Genomic DNA, 10,345 nt, shown 5'->3' with positions numbered 1-10,345 from the left:
GGAAACCTTTTGATGTTTCTCTTATTAAATAGATAGTTATGTACCGCTTCCAGCTGAACCGACGGAAATTTGTCTTTTTCACGAGAGGTGGATCAAAGCTTTTGACACCCAACCATTTGGTCAATTGTATATTAAATATGGACTAGTATTTTTGAAAATTGATGGAGTCCAATTTTGCAACAAATATTTGGTAGGTTCTTCACAAAAAAAACCATTTTTGCCACCCGGAAAATGATTAAAAATAGCTAGAAAGATCAGAAATGCATACAAATTGGTCCTTATCCATAAGATGTGGTCTAACTCTAGTAAAAAATTGTGTGATGCCCTTCTAGAAAATATTTTTGATAGTTGCTTCACAAAATCCCTCTATTTTCAATACTTTTAAATCACTGATTTTCCGAACCAATCAGAACTCGTCCCATGGATCGATGACATGGCACCCGTCCATCCATCCATCCATCCATCTCTCCATCCCACATCCGTCCATCCATCTATGTACAGAAAAAATAAATAAAAAAGAGATACCCCCACCCGCAGCCCAAACCCTAGCTCAAATCCCATCGCACCCCTCCTCCCTCGCCGCCGCACCCAAACCCTAACTCCACTCCCCTCTCTTCCCCGATTCAGATGCACTCCTCGCAGCCGCCACCTACCTCCCGCCCCGATTCAGCCGATCTCGCCGCCAGTGCCCGCGCGCCACCACCCGCTCCTCCTCGCCTTCCAGATCGCGCCGCCACCTCCCTCCCCATCCCCTCCTGGATCTCTCCCTTGGTGAGCCACCGGCGAGCCCCTCTGCTGCCCGCGCATGCACAACCTCGCCTCCTGCTGCTCTCCATCGACCCCTTCCGCGTGCTCGCCGTCATCGCCTCCCTTCGCCGCATCGACCCCAAGGTAACCAACCTCCTCGCCTGCTAGTTCGCGGTTTGTCCGTCGTATCCGTCTTCTGCGGCGATGCACTGATCGATGGTTCTGGTCGTTGCCTCTAGGTGCTGGCGCAGGCGACCAGGAAGCTGTTCCAGGGTGAGCCGATGAAGAGGCGGAAGGGAATTTGGATCGATATCAACAACTACGAGGAGAGGGAGGAGAGCGAGAGGGGCAGCGTGGTGGCCAGCAAAGGGAGCACCATCACGGGAGCTGCGTCCTCCCGGTCCACGGCCACGTCGGGGAGATGCCGCCGACCTCCGCTGGCGAGCGACGGCTATGAGAGTCTGGTGCGGAGGGCGGACTCGATCATGAAGTCGCTCTCGTGGTCCAAGGCGGCGCCGGTCACGGAGACGGCCATCCGCGCCCCCGTCGGCGACAACGCTGTAACTAGCAAGGCTCTGCGCTGGTGAGTAGGACACTTCCGCTAATCCAACTATCATCTCTGAAGATGTTCTGAAATTTGTTGGCTGACTCTCTGTTTGGAATTCGCAGGTTGCTGAAGCAGAAGAGAGGGTTGCGTCGTGCGGGCACTGGTGGCCGCCCGGATCCGTATGTGTACATGGTACGTGAAATCTGTGCCACACAGTTTGCATTTGGATGATGATTTGATTTCTAAAAGTAGCTGAATGTAAACTATGACTGAATCAGTATAACTGAGAGTCAGTGTCCAACTTCTAGATGGAGTTAGGGAGTTGTTACTTATTGGAGTAGTAATTTCCAGTTATTCAGTAGAGCGTAAGTAGAATCTGAAAGCAATTGTTAAATCTGATTAATTTATCCTAGTTCCACTCACAGCCTCAGTTCTATAATTCTGGAAGCCAGTTGAATCCTGAACACTGCACATTTCAAAAATGCTTCCAAACCACATAATTTCATTCCTTGATACAGAAAGTACAGCAAGTTCTGATATACATCGATCATGCTTTCCTCGTACCAATAAAGCATGTCCATAACTTTGGATTATAGCAAAAAATTTGCTAAAAGAACAAACGCCCAGTCAAAGCTCTGAATGATTAGGTACTGTAAATTGGATCTCCTGCATAACTGCACTTTGCCATTTGTTTTAGGCACTTCTTGTTCCGCCAATCCACGAGCAGGGAGCAGAAGGCGCAGCCAGCGACCAGCGAGCCCATGGGTGGCGCAAGTGGCAACGTAGAGCGTCCGGAGACTGCCAGTGATGAGCGGCGACGGCAACCTCGAGACCAGCAAGTAGGCAACGGCGACCTCATTGTGAAGTGGCTGAATCGACTTGAGGCGGTTTCTTTGAAATTCTTGGAAATGCTTTGGTAGTTTCTTTCGGCGAGAAACTGTTTCATACTGAAGTTTACTGGTACATGTGTGGTTTGCTACTATTGTTTCGTTTGGGTTGGGTTGGTTCCAGCAGGGAGATGTGCACGCACACTGGCAGCATGAGCTAGCAGCCATGATTGCCAGCCAGCCACCACCACGTAAATGTAATGCTTCTCCAACCGAGCAATGTCGAACTTAGCTAGCTGGGTGGCCCTGACCTACCATACCTGCACTGCATGCACAGTAGAGAAGAGGAGCAAAAAAATACTATCTCGTAGCTAGAGAGAGTTGTCCAATGAGAAAATTAGGGCATCCAATCATCCCAATGAGAGAGCAGAACTGAAGTTTTCTCTAATTTAGATTTCTCAAATCTCTCTCTGAACTTCTCTAATCAATTTAGCTGTTGTGTTTTATAAATGGAAAGTGAAAAACCTTGATAAGTAAAACCCAGGTGCATGATTTTATAGTTGATCTGATTTGCTTTTAAACTGTACCTGTGTACTAAACCCAGGTTTCAGTTGGCCTTGTATTTATATTTTCGTCTTGTTTGTCGTTCTACTTCTCACTACAGTTAGCTCTAACAACCCAGTTCAGTATTTCAATTACGGAGTGGCCTGTCCTATGCTGTGTCCTGCCACTCAAACGTATTTTGGGGGCATGATCAATCATTTTATCATGATTGAAAGAATAGCCCATAATTTGCTTCTACTTTTAAGCTAAAAAATGTTTGTGCAGTAAACATTATATGCAAGATTGTCACTGCCATGCATGCACATTATACATTTTTTATCTGGTTGATGTTAATCAATACCGATCTAGGTGACTGGTCAATCAGCATTTGCTGGAATCATGCACCGTGCTGGTGTTAGTCACAATGATCAGCTTCAATAGCATGACCAGTACCTGAACATGATGCATATTATTAACAAAAATGGTAATGCATTTTGCTAGTCTGTTGCGAATGCTAATAGACCATGATAACTTGTATATTGGACATGTCCCCTCTCTCTGTTTGACTCGCTCAATCTCTCTCTATCTTTCTGCAGGCGCCGCCGGATTCGAGGGTGGAGCCCGAGCCTCCACTGGAGCATGGATCAGACGTGCAGGAGGTGGAGCTCCGCATGGATCACGACGTGGTCGTCGTGGGGGCCTGGATCATCAAGTACGCAAGCGGCGTCGGGGGCGGTGCAATGCCAGCTGCTGGACATAGTTCACCCTGGGTTGGTGCTGATGCACAAGGTTAGGAGGCGTTCTGGCCTGATTGATCTGTTCTGGAGCGTTGCGCTTAGGCGGCTTGGCTTAGATGGTTGCGATGCGATGCTCATTTTGGGGTGTTTTGCAGGTGAATTTCGATGCCAAGACGGAGTACGACATGATCCAGAACTACAGGATTCTCCTGGATGTGTTCAACAAGTTGCAGATAGGCAAGGTATGGGTGGTGATTCTCCTGGCTTAGGTCTCTACCCGTGGATTTATCCGTGATTGTGTCTTGCATTTTGTCATCTGGGAAAGCAAATGTGATCTGTCTGTACAGTAGTTCGGTTTATATATGCGGTGTGTGGGGATTCAATCTAGAACAGTTGTGTGTGATTGATGTCAGCATGTGGTATAGCCACAAGGTGATTTGATAACTGACTAAATTTGTTGTGCAGTATTGAAGTTATGCTCATTGCTGTGTACAGTACTAAACTTGTACAATTCTTGTCTTGTTTCCACACAACATTAAGATTAGAGTCGTGCTTTCTGAATGTTGAGCCGATTTTTATGGCCTGTGTGCTAGCAAACTGAGCTAAGGGTGCTTCATCTTTGTCCTTCAGCTTCTATTCTTATGACAATTAAATAGAGGATCTATTTTGCTCCCTGCTCTGATTGGTTTCAATCGATATTTATCTCATCCAGCACTCTGAGTATCAATGTGTTGTTTTAATCCTGATGATGACGTGGTAGTATGAAGTGGACACCATATTCCTGTTTAAATGCACAAGGAATAATTTGTTTCATCATGTCCTGGTTTATCCATGCCAGATTTGTTGCTTCCGGAACTCTTGGTCCTTCATATCTAAAGTTTACATGTACTATAGAAGCTCTACTTTATGCTAATACCTGCTTGTGTAACATTTTGCATGGTATACTTCTAAATGGACAAGTACATGCGGCGTCCATCATCAACGATGATGCGGACTGATGTTCAACTGCAGAACCATCCATCATATCAACACAAAGTCAGGTATGTTCTTGTCTTGTTGAACAGATAAGGGCATGATGCTTGATGGCCTTATGCTTGATGCATGTATCATTTGACACACACATTAGTAAATCTGAATTAATTTTGACATAGTTGCTTATTGATTGAATATGAGTATTGTTCCTTATACTCAAATGGAACTTTGATCTGCTGTAACTTTGAATGATTGTTTTTAAACCTTGTCGTGTATGTGAAACATTCAATGCTTATTTCTTGCTAAGTTTGTCATATGTGCCAATTCAATTCCCAGTTTTGACGAATATGCCTATTTCAGATAAGTAGAATGATCTTGTTAAAATAATAATAAGTAGAATGATAAAATACTTGTGTGTCTTTATTTTTTATTAAAAGTATTCGCGTAATATTTCTTCTATCAGTGACATACTTCTTGTTCTCTTTTGAATGTCCAGATGTTTTGCAAAAGAGTTTTGCAAAAGGAAGAAGCAGTACTTGAAGAAGCAGATTACAATGTTTTCTCGTCGTGAAGCACTAGATAGACTTGTTCTATTTATTTTTCCTGTTCTGGAGTATTCCAGCACCTGAATGCTTGACTACAACATGTCGTAGGTTGCTTGGATCTGTATAATATACATATGTGATGGAAATTTGTAGAATGTGTGTTCTGAGATATTTCCGTAATATTCAGCTAATTCGTGGTAACTTGATTCATATTGTTATTCAAACTGGTTCGAAAATGTTCGTTAAATGGGCTGCAGTTGGACCTTAAAGAGGCCAAGGATCAAATTATATTGGACAAATATTTTGGGTAAAAAAGTAAAACAAAAATAGATGAATGTGGAAAGGCCAAGGCCTAGGAAAGAAAAACCTGGAAAACATTGGGCTGGACTCATTTGAAAAAAAAGATAAAAAGGCTGCAATGTTGGGCTTGGCCCATGAAGTCGACCAAAAATTGACAAGAAAAAAATATAGAAAGGCTGAATTGTTGGGCTCGGCCCATGTAAAACACCTAATCGGACCGGGCTGAATCTTGTCAACGACCTTTTCAATTGGTCGCAATTTTGCCACGTCAGATTGCCACATCGGATCCGACGTGGCCTCGGCAGACAGCCAGTGACCAAAACAAAAGGTCATGGGTTCAACGACCTTCTTTGAGAAGGTCGTTAATTTCAGTTTACGACCGCCAGCTTTTGACCTTCTGTTTTTGGTCACAAAAAGGTCGCAAATGAAAAACTATGACCTTTCAGCGGCCAGTAGTGAGGGTCACAAGTTGACATATTTCTTGTAGTGAAAGAATCCCGCCAATTCCTCTTGAACTTCTTTCATGCGATCTTATGGTAGGAGTTCATTCCGCATCTGCCACGTCTAATTTGAAAAAGGGGGTTAATACATATATATGAATGAAACTCAGCAGAAATGATGGTGTAATAAAATGGAATTGTGAATATTATTGCTTACACACTTCATATTGTCTTTTAGAGTAGCCCCGCTTATTTTTCAAAGTCGCGTTGTAGATGAACTCGCACACGTAGTATCCACAGTAATCATTCCCTTGTTCCTGCCACAAGCATTTTACGAGAAATAGAGGTCAATCAAACTGATAATGAAGCATTATAAATGGCATTGATGAAAGTAGCTAGAATCAACGGGAGATGCGCGCAACTATCTAGCTAGTACTACTTACTTTCGGGTATCTATATAGCAGCTCCTTCGGCAGTCCCGGAGCTTCTACGGTGAACTGTTTCCAAACCCTGCAAGACAAAGAAAATAATTATTACTTGAGATATTAGGAAATGAACAAAAAGTTGCCGATATGGTGCGATAATGATCGATTGAACTTACTTGTTGAGAATTTTAGTCATGTCCGCATAGGTCTCGGGATCTTTTCGTCTCGAGTCTAAGCCGGTTACTAGTCCCCGCTCAAGCTTAATCTCCACGAGAATATAGTGGAAGCTGCGCACGCATGCATAACTCATCAATTACATTACTATAACCTCGCTCGAGTAATAAGGGAAACCGAACATGCACATGACAGTAACACTCACTTCAAGTTGTAAGGAAAGAGTATTAAATCTTTGTTTTGATTTATTAACAATGATTTGAGCAAGTTGGCCTCGGCCTCTTCGGCGTTCTTTGTAACCTGAAATTCATCTATGAGATTTGTGTTAATGAACCCAATATCATACATTTCTGCTTTTTTGCACTCGACGATCTTCAATCTGCATAATATAGTGAGGATAATTATAAATACATGCAATGAAAGAGCTGAGCTATATATAGAGACTTAATGACACAAGTAGTACTTACAGACAGTAGCAAGTGACCGTTAATTTATCGAGGGCCTTTTGATTGCAGAACTGGAAGAACTCCTCAAATGGAACATGCAACAAATCAGTTCCAACGAGGTCGTGCTCCTCTTTAATTCTCAGATACAAAGTATTTGTCCCCCCAGACTCTCTGCAGGTTTTCATGTACCAATTATGGAATCTTCGCATCATCGTTGTTAGAGATTTTTCATCTTTGACGAGAGGCTTCCCGTACTCGTATCTGTGTTCGTCCACCTCCAAGAAATCATAATGTACATCGTCGGGCAGGTAATCTCCAAGATTGCTATAACCGGGCACCATCCCCGGAGCATTAGCGACGATGTCGCTAGACACATTGAGCGGGGGGAACGATTGGTTCGCTTGTTCGCCGAGTTGGGCAATTTTTTTCCCAGCTGCTCGTCGTTCTTTTAACCTTTGATCACTGACAGTACTTCCCGACCGCTCCGCTTCAATATATGTCTTTAAAGTAATGCACTCATAGTTGGTTTTCGGCGGAGACTTTGGTGGTTTCCTCAGGGCATCGATAGTGCGCTTTGCTTTCACCGGATCTACCTTCTCCTCCGGAGGTGGATGTCTCTTTGCTTTCAACCCTTCAAAGAAGTCCTTCACTTCGGTCCGCACGATCTTCGCGTTTTCCTCCGCAGTCCTCTCGTACGGTAACTTCTCTAGAGGCTTGAGAGGTGGACCGTATCTGTATTGCCTCCCGCCTCTGGCTGTACTGCTAGATGCCGGAGCAGACGGAGCGGCTGCGGCTGTCTTCTTTCGTGCTTGCTTACGAGGCGGAGGAGAAGGACTACGATGCACCGGAGCAGCCGGGGCGGCGGCGGGTCTCTTCCGCCCTTGCTGGCGAGGCGGAGAAGGAGGAGGCTAGTGGCTGCTCGGGCGCGCCGGCGCAGGCGGAGAAGGAGGCGGAGTGCCGCCACGCGCCGGAGAAGGAGGCTGAGTGCCCTGATCGTCACTCGTCGGAGGAGGAGGCGGTGGAGGAGGTGGAGTGCCCTGACTCGCCGGAGGAGGAGGAGGAGGCGGAGGCATCCAGTTCGGAAGGTTGATGAGCTCCTTCTGCCATAGGCATGGAGTCTTCAGACAAGAACCCAGCCGAGTCTCCCCTTCACCCGTAGGGTAGTCAAGCTGGAGGTCCTCAAATCCTTCTGTGATTTCATCCACCATCACCCTAGCATATCCTTCTGGAATCGGCCGGCAGTGAAAAGTTGCGCCAGGTTCAGGAGGTGCAACAGAGCCAACAGCCGCCTTGACTTTCAATTCCATCCACTGCGTCATAAGGTGGCAATGCTGAGACTCCATGATAGCATCTACGGGGTAGCTAGCAGGAGCCGTGAAGACAGGCTCCTGAAGCAGCTCCGTGGAAGCCCCTGCTTCTCCGCTGAGATGGCGGGGTAGCTTCGGGTGTAGCTTCGGCAGGTCGCGTGCTGCGAACTGCCTCTCGTTCCTCTAGCGCTTGTACCCTTGCGGGCAGTGACTGTAGTTGGGTCAACTCCTTTTTCATCTTCCTCTCCCGGCGTTTGTAACCGCCTGCGTCGGGAAATCCAGCCTTCCACGAAAGGGAGCCTGGCGTGCCTCGTGTCCGTCCGGGGTGCTCAGGATTCCCGAGGGCCTCTGTGAGCTCGTCATTCTCTCTGTCCGGAACGAACGTCCCTTGCTGCGCCTTTTCGATATACTCCTGAAGCTTCTCGATGGGTGTGTTCAGCTGCTCGTCGGTCCAAACGCACTTCCCTGTTACAGGGTCCAATTTCCCCCCAACCCCGAAGAACCAAGTCCTGCAACGGTCTGGCCAGCATCGCGTCTCTGGTTCGATCCCTTTATCAATGAGGTCATTCTCAGCCTTGTCCCACAACGGCCGGGCTTTCAGGTAGCCACCTGACCCCGTGCGATGGTGATGCTTCTTCTTTGCAGCATTTTTCTTGTTTGTCGCTGACATCTTCGCTGCTCTCTCAGATTTATTTTTGGTGACAAATTCGGGCCACTGATCTTTGATCTTCTCAAATCGGCCGATGAATTCAGGAGTCTTGTCTTGGTCGACAAACGATGATTTCAGCTCATTCTTCCACCTCCTGAATAGCTCAGCCATCTTCTTAAGAGCATAAGCCTTGATCATTGGCTTTTTAACTGGATTCTCCGGATCCTCCTCTAGCGGGAAGGTGAAATTTTCCTGCAGCGCGGTCCAAAGATCAGCTTTCTGCCTATCGTTGACATAAGACACCTGAGAGTCTTTTTCCTTAGGCTTCACCATTGCTCGACGCTGATCGGGATCATGTCCCTCACTAGAACCCCGTACTGATCATTAAATTTTTGCTTGGTCCGGAGAGGTTCAATCGGTTGGCCAGCGCGATCAATTTCGATGATCGTGTACCTTTCATCCGCGCACAACTTTCTCTTCGGGCCTCGTCTCGTTACTGGAGTGTTGCTCGATTTGGAGGGATAGAAAAGAAGAAAAGGAAGAGAGTTAATATGTGTACATACCAAAAACAATTAATGCATCAATTAGCTATAGTCAGCACATGCTTAATTAATTAATATATATACCTGGCCGGACTCCGTTCGGTCACCGGAGCCTGCTTCTTCATCATGTCCTTCCCCCTCCATTCGGTCACCGGAGCCGTCATCACGGTGTCCTTCGTCCTCCATTGTTTGATCATCGTCGTAGCCTGCTTCTTCATCCTGTCTTTCAAGACCATCGGTGCATGTGTCGTTGAGAAACGACAAGACGGCATCACTTCCGTGTGCGATTATCTCCCCCAACACCACTTCTTTTGCTTCGTATCGGGGGTGCGGATCCATAGTTTCTGCAAATATTTACAACATGGCAATTATTATTCAAACATGACAGATGGATATATTAGTGGCAAATGTTGAACTAGCTAGCTAAGCAAGATAAGGAATCATATTAGTGGCATGGCCTCGACGCTTCTCTAGGGTTTGGGGTGGCCTCGGCAACGCTTCAAGGGTTTGGGGTGGCCTCAACAACGCTTCAAGGGGTTCGGGGTGGCCTCGACGACAACGCTATTTTTAACTTGGTAAATTTGGGTGGCCTCGAGAGAGTTTGCCGGGTAGGGGCGTGACGGGAGGGGGTAGGAGACCGACATCCTTTTTTTCTAGGGTTTGGGTGTCCTCGAGAGTTTTAGTCGAGCGAGAGGGCCGGGGGAGCTCCTGTGGTATAAGTTATCACGGTCGAGAGGGGGTTATATCGACAACGACCTACCCGATAAAAAATAAGAAAAGGAAGAAGAAGAAAAAAAGAAGAAAAAAAGGAGAAGAAGAAGAAAAAAAGAAGAAAAAAAGGAGAAGAAGAAAGGAATAGAGGGGAAGAAGAATTCTATTTTTTCTTCTTCTCCTCTATTCCTTTCTTCCTCTCCTCTTTTTTTTCCTTTTTTTCCTCTTCTTATTTATTTCTCCTCTTCTTCATCTTTTTCTTTTCCTTCTTCCTAAACTAAACATAAACTAAAATAATCCTAAAACTAAACGAAACAAAAAAATCCTATGAACAAAATTACAATAAAAAATCCTATGAACAAAATTACAATAAAAATTCTATGAACAAAAAAAACAATAAAAATTCTATGAACAAAATAAAAATTCTTTGCAT

The 10,345-nt window shown here is 45.6% G+C and overlaps 1 protein-coding gene across 1 annotated transcript; it reads left to right on the top strand.

The window, feature by feature from the left end:
• Nucleotides 1–495: 495 nt before the first annotated feature.
• LOC109741659 (uncharacterized) lies at nt 496–5,119 on the top strand. The gene is made up of 6 exons (XM_040390999.3): nt 496–891; nt 987–1,330; nt 1,417–1,486; nt 3,261–3,453; nt 3,557–4,441; nt 4,870–5,119. The coding sequence occupies exons 1-5, from the start codon at nt 628–630 to the stop codon at nt 3,694–3,696; spliced, it is 1,011 nt and encodes a 336-aa protein (XP_040246933.1). The 5' UTR covers nt 496–627; the 3' UTR covers nt 3,697–4,441; nt 4,870–5,119.
• The last annotated feature ends 5,226 nt before the right edge of the window (nt 5,120–10,345 follow it).

Source organism: Aegilops tauschii, chromosome 5 (genome assembly GCF_002575655.3).
Source record: "Aegilops tauschii subsp. strangulata cultivar AL8/78 chromosome 5, Aet v6.0, whole genome shotgun sequence".
Taxonomy (NCBI): Eukaryota; Viridiplantae; Streptophyta; class Magnoliopsida; order Poales; family Poaceae; genus Aegilops; species Aegilops tauschii.
The sequence above is the reverse complement of the archived record's forward strand: the minus strand, read 5'-3'. Positions and strand labels throughout refer to the sequence as shown.